General features: G+C 55.5%; 2 protein-coding genes across 4 annotated transcripts in view; one reads left to right on the forward strand and one right to left on the reverse strand.

Moving 5' to 3' along the window:
* The first annotated feature begins 4,021 nt into the window (after window positions 1-4,021).
* Window positions 4,022-8,746, forward strand: FUZ (fuzzy planar cell polarity protein). 2 transcript variants are annotated; one of them, XM_004767261.3, is made up of 11 exons: window positions 4,025-4,293; window positions 4,555-4,676; window positions 4,963-5,047; window positions 5,167-5,235; window positions 5,433-5,537; window positions 6,306-6,503; window positions 6,640-6,735; window positions 7,037-7,143; window positions 7,218-7,282; window positions 7,361-7,435; window positions 8,240-8,746. In XM_004767261.3, exons 1-11 carry the CDS (start codon window positions 4,183-4,185, stop codon window positions 8,464-8,466), a joined length of 1,260 nt encoding a protein of 419 aa, XP_004767318.1. In that variant the 5' UTR covers window positions 4,025-4,182; the 3' UTR covers window positions 8,467-8,746. The 2 variants fall into 2 exon arrangements, with proteins under 2 accessions (XP_004767319.1, XP_004767318.1); XM_004767262.3 differs by lacking the exons at window positions 7,037-7,143; window positions 7,218-7,282 and having other exon boundaries at window positions 4,022-4,293.
* AP2A1 (adaptor related protein complex 2 subunit alpha 1) overlaps window positions 8,502-25,994 on the reverse strand; it is a 29,766-nt gene continuing 12,273 nt past the window's right edge. The window contains exons 5-24 of one of the 2 annotated variants that reach the window (XM_004767258.3): window positions 20,373-20,502; window positions 19,851-19,952; window positions 18,303-18,411; window positions 15,066-15,216; window positions 14,569-14,737; window positions 14,328-14,465; window positions 13,979-14,161; window positions 13,417-13,514; window positions 12,948-13,179; window positions 12,691-12,858; window positions 12,447-12,610; window positions 12,087-12,152; window positions 11,719-11,775; window positions 11,529-11,611; window positions 11,321-11,410; window positions 10,040-10,163; window positions 9,816-9,932; window positions 9,653-9,722; window positions 9,293-9,427; window positions 8,502-8,941 (exon numbers count right to left, since the gene is read on the reverse strand). In XM_004767258.3, the coding sequence (XP_004767315.1) occupies window positions 8,864-8,941; window positions 9,293-9,427; window positions 9,653-9,722; window positions 9,816-9,932; window positions 10,040-10,163; window positions 11,321-11,410; window positions 11,529-11,611; window positions 11,719-11,775; window positions 12,087-12,152; window positions 12,447-12,610; window positions 12,691-12,858; window positions 12,948-13,179; window positions 13,417-13,514; window positions 13,979-14,161; window positions 14,328-14,465; window positions 14,569-14,737; window positions 15,066-15,216; window positions 18,303-18,411; window positions 19,851-19,952; window positions 20,373-20,502 (2,464 nt within the window). In that variant the 3' untranslated portion in view covers window positions 8,502-8,863. The remainder of the gene's footprint in view (window positions 8,942-9,292; window positions 9,428-9,652; window positions 9,723-9,815; window positions 9,933-10,039; window positions 10,164-11,320; window positions 11,411-11,528; window positions 11,612-11,718; window positions 11,776-12,086; window positions 12,153-12,446; window positions 12,611-12,690; window positions 12,859-12,947; window positions 13,180-13,416; window positions 13,515-13,978; window positions 14,162-14,327; window positions 14,466-14,568; window positions 14,738-15,065; window positions 15,217-18,302; window positions 18,412-19,850; window positions 19,953-20,372; window positions 20,503-25,994) is intronic. The other variant, XM_004767259.3, reaches the window with a different exon arrangement.

The following is a 25,994-nucleotide window of genomic DNA, read 5'->3' on the forward strand; positions in this document are numbered from 1 at the left end:
TGGGTGGCTCAGTGGGTTAAAGCCTCTGCCTTCAGCTCGGGTCATGATCCCAGGGTCCTGGGGTCAAGCCCCAAATCGGCTCTCTGCTTGTCAAGGAGCCTGCTTCCCCCCACCCCCCACCTGCCTCTCTGTCTGCTTGTGATCTCTGTCAGTCAAATAAATAAATAAAATCTTTTAAAAATAATAATAAAGGGGCGCCTGGGTGGCTCAGTGGGTTAAACCTCTGCCTTCGGCTCAGGTCATGATCCTAGGGTCCTTGTGATCTCTCTCCGTCAAATAAATAAATAAAATCTTTAAAAAAACTTTAAAAAAAAATAATAAAATGCTTCCTAAAATTAAAATATGCCCTCTTAACTAAAAGGAAACCTTTCTTTAGATAAGCTGAGTGTATGATTGGTTGTATTAACTGATTTTTTTTAAAGATTTTATTTGTTTATTTGAGGGGGACACAGCTCAGGGGAGAGGGGCAAAAGCAGAGGAGGAAGCAGACTCCCTACTGAGCAGGGAGCCCTACTAGGGCTGGATCCCAGGCCTCTAAGATCATGACCTGAGCCAAAGACAGACACTTTAATTGACTCAGCCACCCAGACACCCCTAACTGATTTTTAATACATTTCTTTTAATGTATTTTTTTTAAAGATTTTATTTATTTGTTAGAGAGCGCAAGCACAGGCAGACAGAGTGGCAGGCTAGAGGCAGAGGGAGAAGCAGGCTCCCTGCCGAGCAAGGAGCCCGATGTGGGACTCGATCCCAGGACGCTGGGATCATGACCTGAGTCAAAGGCAGCCGCTTAACCAACTGAGCCACCCAGGCGTCCCTCTTTTAATGTATTTAATGTACATTTCTTTTAATACATTTACTTTAACGTATTACAAATGATAAAAATGAACAAGTGGATATTTTAGCCTGGACTTCGGCTTCTGGCATTATGATGGATTAGATGTAATAATACTGTTTTGCCAACACTGGTGGTTTCTTAAAAGATAGACTTCATGGGGCACCTGGGTGGCTTAGTTGGTTGAGCATCTGCCTTGGGCTCAGGTCATGATCCCAGGGTCCTGGGATTGAGCCCCGAATTAGGCTCCTTGCTCAGCGGGGAGCCTGCTTCTCCCTCTCTCGACCTCTCCACCTGCTTGTGCTCTCTCATATATATACATGTATTTTATATATGTTTTTTTTAAAAAGGTAGACCCCATGAAAGGTCTTCAAGAATCCCTCCCCTATTCCCCCACCCCCAAACAGAGAGCCAATAATTAACCAAAAAAAGGGGCATTGGAATAGAACCACCTGCCCAGGGACTGCATTGGCATCACCTAGAGCCCGAACGTAGCTGCGAACTGGAAAATGGTACTCTTTTTCTCCAGGTAAACCAAGGTCTCCTGGGACAGCTGAAGTGGTTCCAGGTTGCTAACACTCCTGAAAATCTGTGGAACTAGAAGTACATACTCCTGACAGGACTCAAGTCAACATCAAGTAATGAGTTCAGAGTCAAAGACCACCAGCACAGAGGCAAGGGCTGTAAGTTAGAATCCCAAGCAGACTCAACACTGAAACCACTGAAACTGAGCCCACCACAGGACTCCATCCCACAACCCGGAGATCATGACCCAAGCTGAAATCAAGAGTTGGATACCTAGCTGCCTGAGCCACCCAGGCGCTCCTAACTCATTTTTTTTTTTTTTAAAGATTTTATTTACTTTTTTGACAGAGAGAGAGAAAGACCACAAGCAGGCAGAGAGGCAGGCAGAGAGAGGGGAGGAAGCAGGCTCCCTGCTGAGCAGAGAGCCTGATGCTGGGATCCCAGGACCCTGAGATCCTGACCTGAGCCGAAAGCAGACGCTTAACCCACTGAGCCACCCAGGCCCCCCAATGTAACTCATTTTTTTTAACATTTTATTTATTTATTTGACAGACAGAGATCACAAGTAGGCAGAGAGGCAGGCAGAGAGAGAGGAGAAAGCAGGCTCTCCACGGAGCAGAGAGCCCGTTGCGGGGCTCGATCCCAGGACCCTGGGATCATGACTTGAGCCGAAGGCAGAGGCTTTAAACCACTGAGCCACCCAGGCGCCCCTGTAACTCATTTTTTAAAAAGTCATCTCTAGGGGCAGGACCCTGGTCCTGGGATCGAGCCCCATATCGGGCTCTCTGCTCTGCAGGGAGCCTGCTTCCCCTCCTCTCTCTCTGTCTGCCTACTTGTGATCTCTATCTGTCAAATAAATAAATAAAATCTTGAAAAAAAAAAAGTCATCTCTACACCAAGCATGGGGCTCAAACTCATGACTCCAAAATCAAGGGTTGCATGCTCCTTGGACTGAGATAGCCAGGTGCCTCTGGACTCATATACTATAGTATTCACATTTTTTCCTCTAAAAGTTTGATGCAATTTAGTGTGTGACAAACATCCTAATATTATCAGCTACTAGAAATCAAATCTAGGGACGCCTGGGTGGCTCAGTGGGTTAAAGCCTCTGCCTTTGGCTCAGGTCATGATCCCAGGGTCCTGGGATAGAGTCCTACAGCAGGCTCTCTGCTTAGCCGGGAGACTGCTTCCTCCTCTCTCTCTCTGCCTGCCTCTCTGCCTACTTGTGATATCTGTCTGTCAAATAAATAAAATCTTTAAAAAAAAAAGATAGAAATTAAATCGAGGGGCGCCTGGGTGGCTCAGTTGGTTAAGTGAATGCCGTCAGCTCAGATCATGATCCTGGAGTCCCACACTGGGCTCCCTGCTTCTCCCTTTGTCCCTCCCCACCTCAGGCTCTCTCTCTAATTCTCTGTTTCTCAACTAAATAACAAAAATTAAAATAAATTTAAAAAAGAAATCAAATCTAGAGAGGCACCTGGATTGCTCAGTAGGTTAAGCCTTGTCTGACTCTGGATTTTGGCTCAAGTCCTGTTCTCAGGGATGAGAGACTGAGCCCCTTGTTGGGCTCTGGGCTCAGCTGGGAGTGTGCAGGACATTCTTTCCCTCTGCCCCTCCTGTTCATGTCTCTCTGTAAAATAAATAAGTGAATCTTAAGAAAGAAAGAAACCAAATCTAGAATGCAGGCAAAACATGTATGAAAGGAAGCAATTTTTTTTAAACATTACTATATATTTCGTAAATACATTTGGTTGAATGAAGGCCCCTGTTCTCACAAAAGAGAAAAGTTCTAGCTCATTATATTCAGAACTAAATGAAATTTTACTTTATCAGTTTAAACACAGAGAAGAAGGAAACTAATGCATGTCAATCTGGAATTGGCTAAATTGATTTTGTTAGATCCATAATGTTGATTATAAAAAGACATTAAAAAAAACGACATATATTTATTTGGTCTAATGAGGAAAAGTTTGAAGGCAACATTAACATAGTGATCATATTTGTCAAAATGTGTTAATATTCTGGGTTAAACTGTCAAATTTTTATTTCGGGAAAGGGCTTGGGAAAGAGTATTTTCACGTTCGGCATGCTGCACTAAAGTGCATAAATTTATTACAGAAAGAATCTTATTTTTATGATTCTGGAAAATAAAGGATTTCATCCTTCTTTTTCTAATAACAAAAACAACCATCTCATTTGGTGGTTACTAGGCAACGTTGGCCGGACCAAACCATCCCGCAAGGGTGAAAGGGGAGATGGTATTTCTCTCGGTTTTGTTTGAGATTCGTCTTGCGGCCATCTTTGAGTGGGGCACAGCTCTCTGTACCTTGGACTGGAAAGTGGACGGAATGCGGTTGCCAGGCAACGCCTCGGTGGCAGCCGCCATCTTTGAGTGGGGCTCAGCTCTTTATCAATTTAAAATGTAAAAACATCTTAGTTTACCTGACGCTCGCCAGACAACGCCTTGGCGCCGTCCTTACCTTCAATCCGGGCTCTTCATTCTCTTCTTTAAATAAATGAACAATTAGGGAGAAACTACGAAGTTTTACAAGTACGATGGTTGCCATCTTTCTTAGGGGCATATGACTTCCGGTCGAGGCGGAAGAGCACCTAAACGGCTCGGGGGAGGTACTGAAATAGAGATTGAGGATGGGTTTGAGTTGGGCGAAGAAGGCGGGAAATCTACTTCTCTTCCAATCAGCTCGCCATCTCGCCCTCCGGCGGCTTCGGACCGCCTGCTGGCAGCCCGACTTAGTGTGACCACGGGCATGCTCCAAGGTGGTCGCTGACTTCCCCCACGAGGGGACTGGAGAGGGTTCCAGATGGGCGAGGAGGGGACCGAGGGCACCGTACATCTGCTTTGCCTTGCGGCCTCCAGCGGAGTCCCCCTGTTCTGCAGAAGCTGCCGCGGCGGTGCCCCCGCCCGCCAGCAGGTGGGGCTCTGGACCCCTGGATCTTCAAAATAGAAGGGGGCTAGGCACTTGGACTCTGGGTCGTCAGGGGAGTAGGATCTGGAGAAGTTTCAGAGTCGAGTTTAGAGGGCCAAGGGTGCAATGACTGGTCTTATAATCTTGATTTCCAGAAGAGGAGGGCCAGGGGATGTAGAAAGAGGAGGGGGCTGGGACCCTGGACACTTGGGTCCCAAGGTGGAGGGGATTGGGGGTTCCTGTCTAATGTCCCCAACTTTCCCCCAGCTTCCGTTCTCTGTCATCGGTTCCCTCAATGGAGTACACATGTTTGGGCAGAATCTCGAGGTGCAGCTGAGCTCTGCAAGGACGGAGGACACGACCGTGGTGTGGAAAAGCTTCCATGACAGGTCTCCAAGCTGTAGCTTTTGGGGCAGGGCCAGGGGCTGGGTGATGGCCCCCGTTGAAGATGACCCTGAGGCCTACCAGGTCTCCAAGGCCAGCTGTTTACTTGGCTGTGGAATCTTCGACAAGCCAGTTACCCTGTCTGATCCCTGAGTTTCTCAGTATGAGAAGCAGGTTGTGCCAGCTGGCGAAAGATGTAGCTTGCATCCAGGGTCAAGGGCAGACTCTCTCCTTATGGTCCTGCTTCCCTGGCCTGGAATCATTCTTTCTTCTCACCTTCCTTTCTCACAGCATCACCCTCATTGTGCTGTCATCTGAGGAGGGGGCCTCGGAGCTGAGGCTGGAGAGGCTACTCCAGATGGTGTTTGGGGCCATGGTGAGACTCCCCAGCCCTCTTCCCCAAACCTGGAAATCTGAGCTCTTAACATCCTCCTCCCTCACACCAGGAGAGGAGTCCAGATCCCCATCTCCTGCTCTTTTATTTGGTTCTTCTAGGTTCTTCTTGTGGGACTCGAAGAACTGACCAATATTCGCAACGTGGAGAGACTAAAGAAGGAGTTAAGGGTGAGGCTGCAGTACGCAAGCACGGAAGTTAGGATCCCAGGTCACGGATATTCAGAAACTAACACTTCCCAGCTGCCCCTGGGGCAGCCTGGTCAACTGACCCTAGAGCCATGCCCAGCAGGGCTAGTTTTCTGAAGGGGAGGCAGCAGATCTGGAGCCCACCTGGGTCCTAAACTCATCCTTCCTCCCATTCCTAGGCCAGTTACTGCCTCATTGACAGTTTCCTGGGGGACTCTGAACTCATCGGGGACCTGACTCAGTGTGTGGACTGTGTAGTTCCTCCAGAGGGGTCTGTCTTGCAGGTACTGAGAATGCATTGGGGAACCCTTCAGCTTGTCACTGGCCCTGGCTCAGTCCTCATCCTCTTACCCCTGGATCGTTGCCTCAATCTTTTCTCATCCTTTGGGTTCCATCCCAACCCCCACTTGGCCCCATAAGGGTCTTTCTTCACGGACAACTACCCCACTCCTACCCAGCTCACAGCCCTTCCATGGCTTCCATCGCCCCCAGAACAAGCTCCCGTCCCCCCAGCCTGGTGTTTGAGGACCTGTGGAATCTGAAATCCTCCAACGTGCTCACTCTGACCTCTGCTAACTCCACAATCCACCTTCACCCAACTGCCTTGGGGGTTCCTCGGACCCCAACAACTTCCCAACTTCTTTGCCTGGCACATGCTGTTCCTTTCGCTGGTGAATTTCCATCTATCCTTCCTTAAATACTGCTCTTGTCGATTCCCCTGGCATGGGCGCCCCTCCTGTGACATGACTAGGGGCAGGTGACATGACCTCTCCCAGCAGGAGTAGGTGGTTGATTGCGCCCACCTGGCTCATGCTGTTGGGATTATTAACTTCAGTAACACGTGTCAGTCTAGGGAGCAGCCACAATAGCTGTTTAAATTACAGTGTGACTTGGGGATGGTACTTGATTGTGAAGGTGAAGGAACCCAGGCCCAGGGAGAGTGAGGCACGTGAGCATGCCAGCAGGCCGACTTTGAATTGTCTGCCTGTCTCTTCCCACTCCTGGCCCACCTGGGAAGTCACTGCCACCCCTGTTCATGTCTCCTGACCCAGGAAGCCCTCTCTGGGTTCGCTGAAGCGGCGGGGACGGCCTTTGGCAGCCTGGTCGTGTCGGGCCGGGTGGTGGCAGCAACAGAGAGCTGGTGGCGGCTGGGGACGCCGGAGGCCGTCCTGCTCCCCTGGCTGGTGGGGTCCTTGCCGCCTCAGGCCGCTCGCGACTACCCGGTGTACCTGCCGCACGGGAGTCCCACGGTGAGCTGGGGGAGTCGGGGCGCGGGGGACAGGGGGCCGCGAAGGGACCAAGAGGCCAGAGGCCGGAACGCGAGGAGGCGGGGCTTCGGCGGGAAGGGGCGGAGCTCCGGCCAGCCCCTGCTGTGCCCCGCTTCAGGTCCCCCATCGGCTTCTGACCCTGACGCTACTGCCGGGCTTGGAGCTGTGTCTGCTCTGCGGGCCGCGCCCTCCCCTCAGCCAGCTGGATCCACAGGTGAATCCGGGCCGTGTCCCCGCTTTTCCCCCTGTAACACCCTCTGCCCGCCCGCCCAGTCCCTGGCTAACCACCTCTCCCGGCCAGCGTTCTCTACTCCGCACTCGGCCCTCGTCGGCCCCGCCCCCCGTGGACTACACTTTCCCACCAGCCCGGTCCCTTTATCGCTCCCATCCCCTCCTTGCAGGCTTTACCCTTTCCCTGGTCCCCTGGGTCCCCCGGCCCTTGTGGGCCCCGCCTCTCCACCCTGGCCACGCTCCCCGGTATCAGCCCCTGACCTCACCCACGGGCCTCGCCTCAGATTTTGGACCGCTGGTGGCAGCCAGTGCTGGACCCGCTGCGGGCCTGCGTGCCGCTGGGATCCCGAGCGCTGCCCGCTGGCTTCCCCCTGCACACGGACATCCTCGGGTAGGGCTTGGACGGGGGTGTGGGCTGGTGGTCCTCACCCCCTCTGCCCCGGCCACAACACCCCTTTCTCACAGGCTACTGCTGCTCCACCTGGAATTGAAACGTTGCCTTTTCACGGTGGAGCCCTCTGGGGTTCAAGGTGACTGACAGGAGGGCCAGGCCGGGAGGGGCTTGAGCCCAGGGGTGGCTCTCTCTCATCCTCTCTTCCCTCCTCCAGAGCCTTCTCCTGAGCATCGTCGTCGCCTCCTGCGTTCCTTCTACACCTTGGTCACTGCCACGCACTTCCCACCAGGTGTGCCCCCTTTGCACACTCGATGACACTGAATCTCTGATCACATAAGGGAGGATGGGGCATCCACACCCGCGGGGAGGTTCAGGGGGGTCGCAGCCTGGAGACGGCAGAATCCACTGGGCAGCCTTAACAGGTAACGCTGAGACTTCCTCTCTGGCCCAGTGGATGCCATGACTGACTTCACCCTCACAGGTGAGGGGGAGCTCCTGTCACATCACTCTGCTGCTGCAGAGGAAGAAACTGAGGCTCGGTTATTAAGTAGTGGAGAGCCATGAGTCACACATGGGTTCCCAGAGCCACACTCCACTGTACTGCTGCAAGCACACACTTTGCCACCATCTTTGCCCCTTGGGGTGCAGGGTGTCACAGAGACTAGGTTAGGAGGGAAAAGTTGTCTTAGAACCCACGAGGCCCTCAGGAGACGAAGGAAGGGACGGAGGACTGGCCCCTCCTAGCTGCGTGACTCCACCTCCCCTACCTGCTTCCCTGCCTAATGTTCGGGAGGGGTGGGGAGGGTTCCAAGGGCTGGGCCTGTATCTGCTCAGCATACCGGAGTGTTCATGATCTGTACTGCTAGGCAGACTGCACCCCTGGTGGGCTGCACACGGCATCCCCAGTAGAGAGGGGGATGGAGGCTGACTGGGAAGAAGGGAGAGAAGGCCCATGTCCTTCAGGCGACTGACAGCCAGCTGAGCTGCGAGGCCCTCACCTGTCAGGCCTGGGATGTGTGTTGCTCCTGCAGGTTCCCCTACTAGTTGTCTAGGGCACCCCTGGTCACCTCGGCCCTTCCTGTCGTTCCTCCAGAGCCGGGGTCAGCAGAGGACAAGGTGGAGGAAGCAGCCCAGAGGACCCAGGTGCCAAGAGTCTGCTACCTGGTGTCTGGGCCGGAGGAGCCGGGCACAGGCTGGCGGCTGGTGGCTGTGCAGGTGGGCCCGCGGCGGCTGCTGCTGCTGCTGTCTGCCCAGTGTCCCACCCACGCGCTTCGGGGCTTGGCCACCCACACTCTGCAGGCCCTCAGCCCGCTCCTCTGACCCCTGTGCCTCAGCCACTCACGCAGACACGGCTGTTAGCGTCTCTCTGTTTATTCGCTCACAATAATACACAGCCCCTGGACGGGGAGGGGGCAGGAGGGGCTACAATGGGGTGGGGTGGGAGGGGAGGAGGCGCCCACTTCCCTGGCCCCTCTCCCCTCTGTGCTTAAGGGGGAAAGGGAGGGAGGGGGCTCCCCCTTACCCCCCAGAATGTAAACAGCAGCAGATGAACAAAAATAAAAATACAAAAGGCCGGAGGAAGGTTCCAGGCATCCCCCCACCCCTGGGGTCTTCCCTGTCTCCAGTGGAGGTCCCCTCGCTGCCCCATCCACCACAGCTGCCTCAGTCCTAGGGGCTGCCCGGCGCCGGCCACATCCCCGGGGGCAGAGTCCAGGGCTCAGAACTGCTGGGCCAGCAGCTCACACAGGTGACGGGAGACGGGTTCCTTGCTGGTGCGCAGGGTCAGCCGGTACATCTGGGTGGGGGACATGGCAGCACAGACTCAGGGAGGAGGAAGAGGAGACAGAGAGCCCGGGGGGGGGGGTGGTGGTGGTGGTGGTGGTGGTGGTGGTGGTGGTGGTGGTGGAGGATACAGGGAGATAAGAGACAAAAAGGACAAAGGGATTAGAAAGATGACAGAAGGGGCAGGAGGCAGAAATAAAAACAACAAGGAGGGAAAGGGTGAAGGGTGAAAGTGAGACCCAGAAGCGGAGAAAGGATGTGGCCAGGAAGACAACAGAGGACTCAGGGACATAGCTCACAGCGAACACAGTGAGGCAGGGGGTTATGTGTCAGTCTCAGGGGCGCCTCCCAGACCACTGCTCACCTGAGCCTGGGCGTTGGGCTCCAGCCGGAGCAGACAGCCCACCTGCAGGGCTTTAGTCTGGATGATTCCAGCCCCCACGAAGTTCTCAGGGTTGGGGTCCACATTGTCCAGGAGAGCAGAGCCAAACCCCAGGAGCTGAGGAAGAAGGGTAGCTGTCGGAGGGGGCCAGATCTGGGAGCCACCAGGCAGTAGCAAACCAGTTTCCCCGAAATCCTTGTGAGTGGGACCTGGCCCCATTTTACAGATGGGAAAATAGAGGCATGGAAAAATGGGAACTGCTACCCAAACCCCAGTTAGGGAGAGGCAGGTCTGGGCTGTGGGTCCAGGGCCCCCACTCCTGTTTGTGCAGTGGTTACTCACTTTTGCCTTAGTGACTTCCGCATCCATAGGGTGGTTGGCTTTGAAGATTTTCTGTGCCTCCTGTTGGGGGCTGGGGGCAGGGGAAAAGGTTCAGGTCAGGTGCTTGGAAGGCCCTACCCTGCACCCCCCCAGCAGCCGCAGCTCACACCCCCTTGCTGCTCACAGGCTCAGCTGCTTCCAACGCTGGAAGAAGTCCTGGGCCGCCATCTCCGTGGGCTGGAAGAACTTGTTGATGGTCACTGGGAGCTTCAGGGTGAGGGACTGGGGGGCGCCCCCGTACCTGGTGGCAAGGGGAGGGAGGGGCGGCAAGGAGGCTCCATCAGATCCCAGACCCCGTCTGCCCCCATCAAGACCGCAGCCGCTTGGCAGGGCCCCCACCCCACTCACCGGAAGCGCACGGACAGGAGCGGGGGCGTCAGGAAGTCCCGCAGACATTCGATGTTGAGCACCTGCTGCACCTGTGCCCCACCGTCTACCTGTGCGGCCACGCGCTTGGTCTGCACCGCCAGCTGTGCCCACTGGGGGTCAAGGAAGCCAGAAAGAGGCGGCAACCCCCTCCCCCTGCCTCCTCTCCCCTGTGGTCTTGGCCACGAACTCTGATGGTTCTGAACCCCAGCCTGCAAGCCTCCGAGGGGCTGGGCCTGCCAACCCCGGCACATGGTAGGCAGCCCCAACTCTGAAGCCCTTCCTGTGAGCCCTCTGGCCTCCCACGAGGGGCTCAGGGACCTCCATTATGGCACAAGTCACATGGCACTAAGGCAGAAGCCCTCCTAGGGCTGGGATGGCTGACTCAAGTTTGAATCCTGGGATCGTACCACCTTGGGGACTCTGGGTGAGCTACTTTACCTCTTAGTCTCAGCTACAAAATGGACACGGTGTCCTTAGCATTCAGAGAAATAATCTAGTACGAGTACTTGTCCGTGTGTCTGGCACACGGTCAGGGCACCAAAAGTGGCTGCAGTGTGATCACATCTACCTTTAAGTTGGCAAGGACGGCATCTTGGGCATCTCCCGCCCCTGCCTCCTACCCATGCCTAACACAGAGCTGAGCCTGCCGGGCGCTCTGGAGATGCTGCTGTTGAGGGCTAAACGCAGCAAAGGACTGAAAAGGCCTAACTGCTGTCATTTCATGGGCATGAAAATGACTATCATAGAAGGAAGGGAGGACTGACACCTTCCTTTATGCCAGCCACCCTTCCAGAGTTTTCCAACCACACTGCCCTTCAGAACAATGCTATGAGAAGGAAGAGGGTCTACACTTCAGACATGGGACAGGAAGACACAGAGAGACCAAGTGACCGGCTCAGATCACACAGACAGCCCTGCTTGGGCATCCAGACCCGCAGGCCTGGCTCTTGAATGCAGGAGACGCCGGAATCGTGGTGTGCAGCCCATGCAGAACAAGCTCAGGACACGGAAGCAGCCTGACGGGGACAAACGGAGGCACCCCTCTCCCATCACTTCACTCTCCTCAGGCTGTCCTGGGGAGAAGAGGCCCACCCCGTCTCACAGAGGACACTAAGCCTCGAACACGTAACCATACGCTGAGGCTCTGAAGAGAACTGAACATGGTTCTGGACCAGGGTTCATCTGCTTCCCTGCGGCCAGGAAGGCAGACCAGGAGGGTCAGGGCTCAGGGGAGGGGGCTGGGCCAGGCCAGCAGGATATGAGTCTGGAGGTCTCCAGGGTGGACGACAGTGGGCGAGAAGTTCTGGAATTGCACAGATGTCTTGTTGCCATAGAAGAGATACATGCGGCCTGCGGAGGGTGGGGAGGGGCAGGGCTCCATCTGACTTCCTTAACCTCCTCTCCAGATGCCACCCAAACCCAGGTGTCCCCGAAACCCCATCCCCACACTGCCCCTCTCCGGACGCACCCAAGTTCTGCCGGAACTCCGACTTCACTCCAATCTGCAACAGTTGGTTCTCAAACAGGACCCCGTTGTTCTTGCACACGAACCTGGGTGGGGGCAATGGGGAGCTCAGGATGCCAGGGGCGCCTGTCTAGGCCCTGCTCGGTGCTCCCCACCTGTCCCCATTCCCTCCCTGATCCTTTCTGTGACTCACTTATTCAGCAGCTCATCGGCTTCAGGGATAGGGGGTCCGATGTCCTCAGGACCTGGGCTACAGGTGGGGAAAACAGTGAGATGAGAGGAGGTTGGGGGCTAGAGAAGACCCGAGCTAGAGGTGGGAGACTGTTACCCCTCAAAAGACAGAACCCCAGAATCCATATACCCAGATTCCCCCAAAGAACCCCAGAATCAGACTGATGATTGTCTCTAATGGGACTAGGACCCTGGTGTGTGCTGCCACCCCTGCCCCATGTCAGAGGACCCCGACTTTCACTCCCCTCCAAATCCTTGCCTCCGCAGCTCATCAGGAACCCCTTGATAAGAGCTTGAAGTCCCCTAGCCCTCCCTGGGGACACCCCTTACTCAGCAGCTGGAGCTGGGTCAGCCAGCAAAGCCATGGGGCTCTCAGGGGCAGGCGGCTCCAGCTCGCTGGGCCATCCAATCCCAGAGCAGACAAGAGAAGACAGGCGTGGCAGGCAGCCAATCCCAGAGAGGCAGCAGAGGGCCGGGGAGAGAGAGAAAGAGGGAGGAGGGAAAGAGAGAAGGAAGAGCAGGCTGAGACATGGCGATGGGGGAAGGACTACACAGAGTGGCCAGAGGGAGAGAGGAGACCAGGGGAAGTGGCAGCCACGGCAACAGAGGCACAGGGACAGGGAGGGGGGGGGGGACCGTGAAGGGGCAGATGGAAAAGGGGCAGCCTGGGGCCCTGGCAGGCAGCTGTACCTGAGGAAGGCCTCCTCTGGGGTGGGCCCCAAGCTGGGCTGGGCCGCTGGGCCATCGGAGAAAACGTCCACCAGGAGGTTCCCTGCACCAGAGGTCGCTGGGGCTGCCGCTGGGGGAGGGGCTGCCCGCAGCCCCAGGAGGTCGGCGGAGGGCGAGGGCGTTGACTGCAGGGAGGTGCAGGTGGAGGTGAGCCAGGGTAGCGCCTGGCGGCCCAGGCCCAGACAGCCCAGCCCCTGGGACTCACCACAGTGCTAGGGGTGGGCTCCACACCCCCATTGATGTCATTGCTGCTGGGGTCCCTCCGGCCATCATCCAGGGCGCTGCCGGCCCCAGGCCCCTTCTTGCGTTTCAGCTTGGCCAGGATGGACGACTCTCGCTCCGGAAAGGGTGGCATCTCTTCCAGCACTGTGGCCTGTGGGGCCAGAGGGCGAGAGCGGATAAGGGACAGCTCGGTGGCCGAGGTGCAGGGGTGGAGGGGCACGCGGGGGCCGCGGCGCTGACCAGGACATCCGTGCTGGCCACCGAGCTGAGCGTGAGGTACTCGACAGCGCGCTGCTGCAGCTCCACATCCGCGTTGCGCAGCTGGGAGCCGGCCCGCAGCACGCCCTGGATGGTGGCCTTGGTCTCCGGGAAGAGGTTGATGAACTTGATGTAGGTGGACAGCAGCAGGGCCCGGGTGGCCACGCTGCACAGGTGGAACTTGGAGTGCAGCAGAGAGAACTGCACCGGGGGGCTGGGGAGGGCGGAGGGCATCAGCACGCGGCTGCCCGGCCTCCTCCCAGAGCCCCCCCCCCCCCGAGACCACCCCACACGGCAGCCACTACAGCCCTCTGTCCCAGAGGCTCCTGGGAGCTGCGCTGTCTTGCAAGCACCAGATGGTTGTGTGAGGGGCCAAGAGGGTCCCTGGGGGCCCCATGACCATCACCACCAGCCCCAGACCCCTCCAGGATGCAAGTGTTCACCACCTCACCTGGAGCGGGGGTCCCCAGCAATCAGATTCCCAAACTCCCCGAGGATATAGCCGCCGACCTTCACCATGTTCTCATGGCAGGCGGGGGCCTGGAGTGCCTGGAGGTGGGGACAGGGCAGGTGAGCACAGCAGAGAGCCGTGTGTTCTGAGTCAGGACTGCTCAGGGGTGCCAGGTGCAGGGCTAAGCCCGGGATGCCTGTTAACTCATAGAACTCTCACAAACGCTACGCTGTGGGTGGGACGATAGGTGGGGAAACTGAGGCATAGGCCAGTTATGTGACTGGCTCGCATTCACACAGGTGGTAAAACCAATAGCACCAGGCCCCCCTTTCTGGGGCAGAAGGCTGGGGAAACCAGCAGGATGTGCGGGTCAGTGACTCTGCGCTGGGTGGCCCGCACCCGTGGCCCACAGACCCTCATGCTGGCCTGTGAGTACCTGGCCCCCAGGGAGGCCAAGGCAGTGCTCTGAGGAGGAGGGAGCAAGACGGTGGTCACAGTGGGTGGGCCCCCCAGCCCCAGCTGTCCCTGCTCTGCCTCACCGTCCCGCTGTGCGGGCGCTGACCTCAAAGACGGTCTTGGCAGCGTAGCCCTGGACGTCGTCGCGGTTGGTGACGATCTGCAGCACGCGGTACCACACCTCCTCACTGACGTAGTCGCCCGCAATGCGGATGAGGTTGAGGATGGTGTCCACGTACCAGCTGTAGTCCACTGCATACTTCTCGGCCAGGATGGCCACCTTCAGGACCTGCCAGCCGGGGAAGGCAGGTGTGTGTGTGCACGCAGTCCAAGCGTGGAAGAACCAGATCTGGGCTCACCACTGTCACCAACCGGAGACCCCGGGGGTCCAGGCCCTCAGCCCCCTTCTCCCTCAGAGCCGGGGGTCCAGGCACCCAGCTCCTTCCGGGACTTACAATCTCCTCGCGGATGGCGTAATCCGCCGTCTCCAGGTACCGAAGCATTTCTGACACGATCTGCTTGGCGTTGCTCCGGTCGCACATGGCATAGAGGAGGTCTGCAGCCCGCTGTCGCACGCTGACGTCCCGCTCCGTCTGAGGGAAGAGAGCCGGAGCGGAATGTTCTAGGCTCTGCGGTGGCAGAGAGCAGAGGCCAGTGTACAGGGCCTGGCCTGGGGCAGACTCCGCAGTGGTGTACCTTGAGGGCGTTGATGACAGTGTCGATGTGCGTCTTGACCGCCTCGTGGGAGAACTCAGAGCTGGCCAGCGTGCACATGCTCTCCAGCGCCAGGTAGCGCAGGTTGGTCTCCCGGTGCTGCAGGAACTGGCCCAGCTGGTTACAGGCCCGCACAAGGAGGTTGGGCTCGCTGGCAGCAAGAGGCAGAGACAGGAGGTCATGAGAAGAAGGTGGAGGACTCTGGCCCAGCTGAGCCATCTCATGTTCCCTTCGAGACCTGGGTCTTAACTCCTGCCCTCCGTCCCCGCCATGACTACTCCTGGCAGCTGTCTGGGCCGCTGGACTCAAAGGAAAAGAGTCAGGAATTCTGCTTTTCCCAGGAGGGGTCCAGCACCACTCCGGGGAGGTAACAGTTCGCAGCTTTATCATCGTCCTAGCTAGCAGTCCTGATTCCCAGCCCCAACCTCCTAGGACACAAGAGTCTGGGCCCCCGAACCTCCCACCCCGCAGGCAGGCACCTGTCGTAGTGGATGATGAGGCTGATGGTCTCAAAGAGGATGGCGTTCTTGGCGTTGGAGTGCTGGACCTTCTTGGACTTGGGGGGCTCCTGGGCCTTGTTGAGCACAGTCTCCAGACACTCCACCAGCCGCCCCTTCACGGCAGCGTCCTCTGGGGACATGGAGGGCATGTCCCGGGATGAACTCTCTGCCAGCCCCACCCATGTGCAGGGCAGAGCCCCCCCCACCCCCAGGGCTCTCATCTCCACCAGGAAGGGTGGGCCCTGCAGCTGTGGGCTGGGGTCTCTGCTCCTTCTAGCTCATCCTTGGTCTCCAAGTGACCGGAGGAGGTGGAAGAGGGCCAACAGAAGAGACCACTCCAGGCCTTGGCTTTTGTCCTGCTCGGTGCTAACTCCCACCCCTGTGAGCCTCAGTTTCCCCTTCTGCAGCACTGATACCCTTTAGGTTTCTCACAGGAAAAAGAAACCTTCCCAGAGACGCTGTGAAACCAGGGTCGCCCCAAGAAATGGTCTGAACACCCAAGACAGACACATGCCAACCAGGAGCTCCTACCAACACCAATAACTGCCATTCCGTGGGGTGTGAGGTGACATCCTGTGCACAGATGGGCTGTCAAGCCTTCTAGGGGAAAATGTCACACCCAGTTGTATCAGGCGGCTCATGGGGTAGAAGGATGAGCCGCAGGACACAAGGCAACTCTGGGCCAAATCCAGAAGGTGGGACACGCCTGCAATGCCAAACTCCCAGTTTCTTCACAAAACTGGTAGTTTCTTCAAAAACTGGTGGGAGGGCTATTCTAGACTCCCCCCAAAAGGGACAAAGACATAAGGAAATGTAAGTCGCGGCCCTCGGCTGAACTGTATTTTGTTTCAGCCGTACAAATAAGGCTGTGGACAGTGAGGGGGGTGTGAACGGTGCCTGGACAGCGGACGACACCATGACCTTGAAGCTCCTCAGGTGTGACAAGGGCACTGTAGTTTTGCACAGTGTTCCTGGGGCTCACGAAATGTGTGTGGGTGTATTTTGGGTGCGGGGGAAGCATGAGGACGTCTGTGACTTATATCACTTAAGTGAGCAAATGAGTGTGTGTTTGAGACAGCAAGCCAGCCAGGGCGCCAAGAGCAGCGTTTCAGGGTCTCTGCCGGGTCTCGGGGCCTCACACATTCGTGACACCATTCTCGCAGGTGATCTTTCCGTTTGAAATGTTTCATAATAAAAAGGCGGAGTGAAAGCCAATGCCCCAGAATAAAGGGGCAATTCCTCTAGATTAGGAGAAATAATTAAATTCTATACTTATCTTTCTTTTTTTTCTTCTTTTTTTCCCTTACTTTTTATGTTTCAGTCATCTCTATGCCCAGTGTGGAGCTTGAACTCATGACCCTAAGAGCTGCCTGCTCCCCTGACTGAACAAGCCAGGCCTCCCTCGATCCTTGGATCTCAAGGCGTGCCTGGATGGCTCAGCTGGTTAGCATTCGACTCTTGATTTCAGCTCAGGTCATGGTCTCAGGGCCAGGAGATCAAGCCCCGTGTCAGGTTCCCTGCTCAGCAGGGAGTCTGCTTCTCTCTCTCTCCCTCTGGCCCTCTCCCTGCTCTCTCTAAGGGATCGGACCCCAGTCTGAACATACTGTGAGTATTTTGGAGCTTCAAGCGTGACCGTAGAGAACGCCCATAGTTTTTAGAAACGTGCAACAAGATATCCAAAGATTAAAAACATGATGTCTCTATGGGCGCCTGGGTGGCTCAGTGGGTTGGGCCGCTGCCTTCGGCTCGGGTCATGATCTCAGGGTCCTGGGATCAAGTCCTGCATCGGGCTCTCTGCTCAGCGGGGAGCCTGCTTCCCTCTCTCTCTTTCTCTCTGACTGCCTCTCTCTCCGTCTACATGTGATCTCTCTCTGTCAAATAAATAAATAAAATCTTTAAAAAAAAATTAAAAAAAATAAACATGATGTCTCTACACCAGTCTTCAATACTTCAGGAATAAAAAAAGCAAACTTAGAGCACACATGCACCGCCAAACGCAAGTCTAGACGATGGGTGTGCTCTAGCTATCTGAACGTTGGAAAATTTTCCGTAATACGGTATCAGAAACACTTTCCGTAGATAAATCAGGAGGCGGCCTCTCTGGCCCAGCACCACCTGCTTGGGGCCACGGCTACAATTCCTATGACACAGGGGGTGACAGGAAGTGAGGCACCTGCTCCAGGCACACCCCGAAATGATGAGGCGGGGCTCTTGGGACGGAAGTGAGGTTGGAGATCTGCCCGAGCGCTTCCTGGCAGGATGAGAAAGAGGCCCAGGAGCGGAACGAACGAGGCTTTCCCAAGGCCATGGGACAGAATTCACCAGTGGCCTTCACAGGCTGGAAGCGGCCTCTGCCTGTGTGCACATGCACGCACACACACACACTGCCATGCAGACATGTGGACACACCCTGACTTGTACACATGGTCATGTGTTCACATGCACGCTTGTGCACAGCTGCCCATGCACACTCAGGGCCACATGTCAGTCCCTGGCCATAACAGGTGCGCAGTACTCTGGCCAAACGGAAGGGAGCCGGTTTATCAATCCCCTCCTGTGTGCTGAGCAGCTCAGCACGGGCTCCCTCAAAACTGCTCTATGAGGCAGGCAAGAGGAAATGGGGCACTCAGCCCTATGGACCCAAGGCCTATAGGGTAGAGGGAGGGACTTGGAGCCAGATGCTGGCATCAGGCTCCTCCCCTTAGTCGCTGCCCAGGCCAGGATACATGACATCTCATCTCCAAGCCTCAGTCTCCCTGTCTGCATGCTGCAGGGAGGGCTCCCCTTCACCAGCTCTGTCGGAAGGGCACAGACACCCCCAGTGTGCTGCCTGGCTCATGCTAGGCTCATCATCCACACCACGGCCATGACCTTGAACAGTAAGGCCATGAAAACCTCTCACAGAGCTATGGTCATCCAAACAACACAGCCCGGGATCACCCCCAGATTGGCTGCGGGGACCGTGGGCAAGGGCCTCTCCTCCCACAGCCTTGGTTTTGTCCCAAGACAGATGTGACAACAGCCCCTACACTCCAGGGCTGAGCAAACCCCAGCACAGCATCACAGGGACCCTGGCCCAGAGCAGGAGATCACAAGACAGGAGTGATCTGTCTGATCCTTTAGGCTGTGCCCCAGCACCCACAGCCTCACAGAAACCCTGACAGAGCGCAGGCCCAAGGCATCAGGGCCCGGTGCGGGCGGGGTTGGCAGCAGTACCTGGCGGTGGGTAGCACTGCAGCAGCCGCAGGAGTTTCACCGAGAGCCAGGGTGCCGGCACGAAGTAGTAAGTGTAGTCCTGAAGGTCGGTGGAGGCCGAGGAGACAATCTGGGGGGCGGAAGAGGGGGTGAGGCATGGACAAGGAAGGGCACGGGGCAGGGGTGGGGCAGAGCCACACCAACTTCCCAAGCATCTGAGGCCCCGAGGAGGGGAGTAAGGAAGCCTGGAGCACGCAGTGAGCTTAGACCTAAGCCAGGGCTCCTGACTTTTCCATGTAATGCTGCTGTCAGGGGGCAGGAAGTCTCTGCCAACCCGCGTTCCCCTCTGCGAGCCGCTTACTCCAAACAGGAGCCTCGCAGTGCCCCGGGCTCCTCCATGAAGCACAGAACACATCAGCTCACTGCAGACTTCTGTCCCTATAGCTGTCCCCCATGGCTGGAAGCAGCTCAGGGGTTAGGAACTAGCTATGACCCTTTCCTGGGTTCCCAGGCCCAAGACAAGATTGGACATAAGAAAGGCTCTGGGAAGAGATGGGGAATTAGCAGGAGAGTATGTGACATTTTCCCCTCATGGCAAGTGCCTGCTCAACCTGGGAAATCCCTCCTCAAGGAAGCATTCCCCACCATGCGCTGTGCCATGACCATGATGGTGCGTACCCGGCCCCCAGTGTCCCTGTCTGTCTCTCCCCGGCCAGCCCGGCGCACGCGAGTATTCGGGCGTATGGTGAATCGATGACAAAGTGACTGAATGACCTGGTGCATCTGTCCTCTCTGCCTGCGAATCTCGGCCTCCTCTGACTTGCCCGGGGAATATTGAATTCACTCCATGTCTTCATTCAGGGATCACCTCTCCCAGGAAGCCTTCCTAGACTTCAAGGCTGGGGTAAATGCCTCCTTTGGGGTCTACAATGTCCTGTACTACCTTCATGACAGCCCAGATCACCCTTTTTATGAAAATCTGTGCTGTCCAGCCTGCCCTGCCACATTTCTCCCCACCAACAGGACAGGGAGCTCCTGGAGGGCTCGGCTCTGACTCATCTGTGTCCCCAGAGCCTGGTACACCGGCAGCCTTGGGCATGCTCCCAAGACAGGGGCGAAGATGGTGAGACAAACAGAAGGAAGGAGGGGAATGGAGAGGTTCGAGAAAAAGGAACAGGAGACAGAGCAGGGAATGCAGGAGGAAGCAAGAGACAGTGGGGTAAGGGGGAGGAAATCAGGAGAGACACTCACACCCCGTGGGTGCTCAATGATGCCCAGGCCCATACTGACATTATACACACCAACTGACAGTAGCAACACTGTGAACCGGGCCTGGTATTGTCCCCAGTGAACAGATGGGATCAGTGAGGACCAGAGGTGAAAGAAACCGCTTGTCCAGGCCACACAGCAGGAATGAGCTGTGTGGGCCAGGATGAGCCCAGCTCAGAGGCTGAGTTCATAACCACTGTGCTGGGCTGCTTCTCAGGGACAGTGAGGGGGACCAGGGAGTTGCTCGAGGACACAGGCGCCAGGGCCTCCTCCCACACCCCACGATGAGACCACACCCACCCGGCTCAGGCGAGACACGGCCAGGGATATGCAGGTCTTGAAATCGTCCGGGTTCTTCTTGCAAAGACAGGTGATGAGACTGACAGCTGCCGTGACCACACCCTGCAGAGGCAGAGAAGTGGCGGGTCAGGGCTGCAGGGGGGGTCAGCCTGGGGACAAGTGTCCAGCCTATGGATCTGAAAGCAGAGACTCAAGGGCTGGGTGAATGATGGGTGCAGGGGAAACTGGACAGGATCCCTGGGTAGTTGGGGTGGGGGAGGGTATCAGGGATGGGCATGGGGGTTTCTGGATACTTGGGTGTGTGATAGGTACTCAAGACACCAGACCAAGATCTCTAAGTACCTGAGTAAAGGCAGGGACAGAGGTGGGAGGCCCTGAGCATCCAGGTGGGAATTGGGGCAGAAGTGGGACATCCCCCAGGTTTCCACAATAAGCGTCTAAGGCAGAAGGGTCTCTGGGTGAGTAGGGATGGCTCTGGAAGGCGGCTGCCCGGGGCGTCCAGGCGCTAGGCCCGGGGCTCACCATGTGCTGGTCATTTAGCAGGTGCACCACCCGGGCCGTCCACTCGCCCATGGGTACCAAGTCGGGCGAGGCCTTGTACAGCCGCAGCAGGCACAGGGCCGCGCTCTGTTTCACACTGTCCATGCTATCCCTGTGGTGACACAATTGGGTGGGGGGAGGTCAGTGCTTCCCCAGCCCCACACAGACCTTCCTTCCTCTTCCGCTCCTCCCAGGAAGGGTGGCCAGCAGCAGGTGGGGGAGCCGGGGGACCAGAGATCCACTCTGGTGCTGGCCTCATCACGCACCAAACCTCCGCTTTTTTATCTGCAAGATAGGCTCCATCTCGGCAGCATTGGGGTCACTGGCAGAACTCCGCCAACCACCAAGCCTGCCTGTGCACCTTCACTCGCTTACCGAATGCTTCCGGAGCACCTCCGGGCAGCAGACTCTGCTGGAGGCACTGTGGACAGAGGGGTGGACAGACTGGTCCAAGCATCTGTCCTCACAGAGCTAACCTCCCAGCCAGGCAGCCTGGATCCCAGCACACGCACCAGACACCATCCAGTGTCAGTGCTACGGTGCCAATGAGCACAGGCACAAGGAGCACCACTTATGCTATTTTGCAAGAAGGGCTCTCTGATGAGGTGGGAGGTAAATGGAAAGCTGAGCTTAGTGAGAAAACCCCGAAAATCTTTGCACAGCCCATCTCGGGGAGAGGCCACAGCCTGTGTGGAGGCCACGAGGTGGCCGCAGGCTTGTGTGTGGCTGCTGTGAGCGAGCGAGAAGTGGAGGGGGAGAGGCTGGGAGATGGGACAGAGGGACCGGGGGACAGGGCCAAACCATGCCAGGCATCAAGGGCCATGGTGCCAACCCTGCTTTTTACCCAGGGGGAGGAGTCGCTGCAGGTGGCGAGCAGGGAAGCACCAATACTGGGGTGACAGCAGGAAAAGCACCAGCCAGGGTTCTCCTGCTCCTCCCGGCACTGAGCCAGGCACAGTCTGGGACTAACTCGTTTATCTCTCCACCACAAACCGAGGAACTGGGGCCAGACACGTATGCTTGAGGTCCTGACCAGTGGAGCACGCACCTGCGAGAGGCCACTGACTCTCTGATGGGCAGTTTCCTCTGCAAGGGGACTTGGGGGGTGAAGAAAGAACACCATGGACCGGAAGCCAATACAGCCTCGGGCACAGAGGGGGCGCAGGGAGCTGTTCTGACCGCCTACGTTGCGGCCTCCAGGAGAGGACCCATCTGAAGCCTCGGCAAAGGACACAGAGGGAAGCCCCAGGAGGGGTGACTGAGCAAGTCAAAGGCCAGGTGAAAGGGGGTTTCGCTGGATTTGCAGGGGAAACACGAACGGTAGCGACGAGGCAGTGTTGTTTCCTCCTGCCAGCCAGGTGGACACGCGCACGCTGGCCGAGCCTCAGACACAGCAGCCCTCGAGGAGATGTGGGGACAGGCCCTCAGGAGAGGAGCGGGGCCACCCGGGGTCAGCGTGTCACCGGGAGTGACGCAGACCCAGCCCAGCGAGGCTGTTCCTGGACACCCACCCTGGGGGCGGGCACGCATCCATGTTCAAGGTCCCGGCGCCAGAACGTCTGACCATCATCAGCTCAAAACCAAAACCAGTAGAAGGTCTGTCCAAGAGCAGTAGAACGGTGCCCTATCCCATGGCCTTTCCACCATCGTCACAGCGCACAGCACGAGCCTTGACCCCGGGCCAGGCTCTCTGGTGTTTCTCAAGCCCTTGAAGGAGATGACCTCTACCGTTCCCTCCAGCTACAGGGGAGGGAACGCCCACCAGATCCCAAACGGAGGACTAAGAGCTGTTTAACGCCTTGCTTAACCGGAGACTCTCCACCGAGGAGGTAAAGCTTACGGCTACGGCACGCAGGGGCGTGTGTGCAGGTACAGAACAGAGAGGTATGTGGGAATAACCACCATTGAATACAGGCCACGGGGGGTGGGGAGATGGAGATGCTGCAGGGGACGTGAAGGGGGAATTCAATTGTTCCCTTTCTTAAAAAAAAAAAAAAAAGAAAGAAAAAGAAAAAAAGTCATGGTACCACATGACCCAGCAATCCCGCACGCAGGCGTCTGCCTATAAGAGCTGAAAACCAGGTTCACACAATGTATTTGTACAATATTCCTAAGAGTCAAACAGAATCTTTTTGATGAGTGGGTAACTAAAACGTGGTCCCTCCAGACAGCAGAAGGGTATTACTGGGCCATAAAAAAGGAAAGAAGCAGAGCAACATACTACATGAAAGAACCTCGAAAACGTTCCACCAGGTGGGGAAAAAGCCAGACCCAAAAGGCCACGGAGCACACGCCAGGGCTTAGCCTTAGGTCGCTTCTCATCCCTCACGTGTGGTGATGACATGAACAATTATACAGAAAATTTCAGTTAGATCCAGTGTCAAAATGAACATATTTTAGATGGATTAGGTTAAATTAAAATATTAAGAGGTTTCGCCTGTTTGTTTTCATTTTGATGTGGCGACTAGAACCACAGAGTGGGTGTGTGGCTCGAGTTCTATTTTTAGCCCCCTCTCGCTAGTTCCCTCCCTGGCCCCAACTCCCTGCCGTCCAGTTGCCTATGGGACATCTCTGTCCTGGTGTCCACCAGGCACCTCGCATCTAGCGGGGCCAAACCTGGCTTGGGGCCTGCCTCTCATTCCCCTGCTTCTCCCCAGGCTTCGTCATCCACCCACTTGTTCGAGCTGCCCCCCTCTTGCTTTCCTACCCCATGTAACCCGTCCTGTCGGCTTCACTTCCGGAATGTACCCAGTGACGTCTTCTATGGCTACTACCGGGGTCCCAGCCACCATTAGCTCAGACCTGGACGGTAACAGTCTCAGTGGTCTCCCTGCCACCACCCACACCCCAGTCTCTAGTTCTGCTGCTGGGTTCTTAAGCTACTTGACTCAGAGGATCAGCTTCTTTCTTCGTTCTAGGCTATATTCTCTGGTGTTATCCGTTCAAACAACACCTCTATTATATTCTCTCCCTCCCCTTCCTAGAGCTCTAAAGTTTTTTTTTGTTTGTTTGTTTATTTTGTTTTTGTTTTTGTTTTTTTTAAAATTTTATTTATTTATTTGTCAGGCATAGAGGGAGAGCGAGCGAGTGAGCACAGGCAGACAGAGAGGCAGGCAGAGGCAGAGGGAGAAGCAGGCTCCCTGCCGAGCAAGGAGCCTGATGCGGGACTCGATCCCAGGACGCTGGGATCATGACCTGAGCCGAAGGCAGCCGCTCAACCAACTGAGCCACCCAGGCGTCCCATGTTTGTTTTTGTTTTTTAAAGATTTTATTTACTTATTTGTCAGAGAGAGAGAGAAAGAGCGAGCACAGGCAGGCAGAATGGCAGGCAGAGGCAGAGGGAGAAGCAGGCTCCCTACTGAGCAAGGAGCCCGAAGCAGGACTCGATCCCAGGACACTGGGATCATGACCTGAGCTGAAGGCAGCCACTTAACCAACCGAGCCACCAAGGCGTCCCTCTAAAGGTTTTTATATTTATTTATTTGAGAGAGAGACAGTGAGAGAGAACATGAGCGAGAAGGTCAGAGGGAGAAGCAGACTTCCCATGGAGCTGGGAGCCTGATGTGGGACTCGATCCTGGGACTCAAGGATCATGACTTGAACCGAAGGCAGTTGTCCAACCAACTGAGCCACCCAGGCGCCCCCTTCTAAAGGTTTTTAAATAACCTCTAACCCCAGCGTTTATAACTGGAACTGGAACTCACAACCACCAGATCAAGAGTCACATGTTCTAGCGACTAAGCCAGCTAGGTGTCCCTCTAGAGCTCTAAACAGCATTACATTAGACCTCTCCATCTTCCGTGATTCTTAATCTCTCTTGGAATCTTCCATCTCTGTTTCTCTGGGCTGTGTTTGGAATCATTTCTTCAGTTCTACCTCCTGTTCACTCACTCTGCTTTGGCTCTGTCCATCTTGCCGCTAAGCTAGATGGCTTAAAAAAATGTCTCCATTTCTTTTTTGAATTTGCTTGCATTTCCATTTTTAAATTGTTTTCTTATTTATTGAAACATATTAAACATATTTATTTTACATCCTATATGAATATTCCAATTCTACTATTACTTTCCTTTTCCTTCTGCTGGTTCTCCCTCATGGTGTTGTGTGGCCCGTGTTTGGTGACTTTTGATTGCGTATTACTCACGTAACTTAGGGCTTCTATGGTGAAGGCGGGTTTCTCCTGAAAAGGCTTGTTTGCCTCTCTCGGGCACTGGGCTACTAATTGCTTAAATCACTTTAAAGTTTGGCTTAAGAATTTGTAGACAACCCAGGTAGGGGAAAATCAGGCTGAAAACCAGTGTGTGGGTTGCTCTATGCCAAGGTCTGAAACAGGTAATTTTGCTTATAGTCCCCAGGGGGATTTATTTCTAGGTCACCCTCACTTTGAAGTGTAGTCTCTGGAGCTTCTCCTCAGACAAGCTTTGTATCCTGTTCCCAGAGGCTGCAGGGCCAATATCTAGGTTTGCCTTCTAGGCAAACTCTGGCTTTAGCCCTCTCCCCATCTCCCCAGGTGCCAGGCCCCTCTTAGCTTGTGGCCTGTACGTTCCTTAAATGCATTGAAGAGTACTTCCTTTCCTCTTTTATCCCACATTGTTAGGTTTCAGTGAGAGCATTAGTCAGGAATCTAGTCTACCATATTGCCAGAAATATAAGTCATACCTTCTCCCATACCAAGCTGAGTGATCTTCTAAAAATACAAAGCCCATCATGTCACGTGCCCACTTAACACACACCAACTCCTTCCATTTCAACGAAAATAAAATCCAAACTCCCCTTACTCTGTCTCTTGTTCACTGCCCTCCAGCCACAAAGACTATCTCTTGGTTCCTTGAATACAGAAGGCTCATGCCTCAGGGCCTTTGCACTTGTTGCTCCTTTCGCTTGGGACACTTGCCAACATTCTAAAATAACTATCTTCTCATCATTCCAGTCTCAACTGCAAGTCACCTTCTTGGAGAGATCCCCCCTGAGGAGTATATTTAAGTAGTTTCACCACACCCCCCCACCCCACCGCCCCCACTACCCAGTTTTATTTCCTTCATAGCATTGATTACTATCTGAACTCATCTTACTTTTTTATGTATATGCTTGCTCTTTGGGTATCCTCTCCTGTAAGCTTCCTGTTAGATGTAAGCTTCCTGAGGGTGGGCATAACAGTCCTTGCTTCTCCCTCCTGCCTCCCCAAACCCATGAGAGGGCCTAGCACATCACAGGGACTCAAAAAATATGTGACGAATGACCTCCTGCCTCAGGATAATCACATAGGCTGACACCAGTACAGCCAACAACTCCTCCTCACCCAGGTCTAAGCCTGATGTCACTTCCTCCAGGAAGCCCTCCCTGATCCCCAAGACTAGGTCAGGCATCCAGCTAAATGTCCTAAAGGGCTCATGTGCCCCAACAGCATGGTTCCATGAGGAATTGTACATTCCACCCTGCAAGTATTAATCAGTCTTTGTTTCCCACTCTGGACCACCAATGCTTGGGAAGACGATGCCATGTCTACTTCTGGTCATGACTATATTCCCAGCAATCAGCACAACACGGTGCCTATAACAGATGCCCAAAAGATGTTTGCTGAATGAACGAATGAAAATACAGCAGTTC

Source organism: Mustela putorius, unplaced genomic scaffold, assembly GCF_011764305.1.
Source record: "Mustela putorius furo isolate JIRA1106 unplaced genomic scaffold, ASM1176430v1.1 tig00000196_pilon_pilon_pilon, whole genome shotgun sequence".
Lineage (NCBI taxonomy): Eukaryota > Metazoa > Chordata > Mammalia > Carnivora > Mustelidae > Mustela > Mustela putorius.

Coding starts and splice junctions, on each gene's coding strand:
- FUZ (XM_004767261.3), top strand. CDS start 4,183: ATGGGCGAGGAGGGGACCGAGGGCACCGTACATCTGCTTTGCCTTGCG. Junction 5,048..5,166: donor AGATGGTGTTTGGGGCCATG/GTGAGACTCCCC, acceptor TGGTTCTTCTAG/GTTCTTCTTGTGGGACTCGA. Junction 7,436..8,239: donor TGCCACGCACTTCCCACCAG/GTGTGCCCCCTT, acceptor TCGTTCCTCCAG/AGCCGGGGTCAGCAGAGGAC.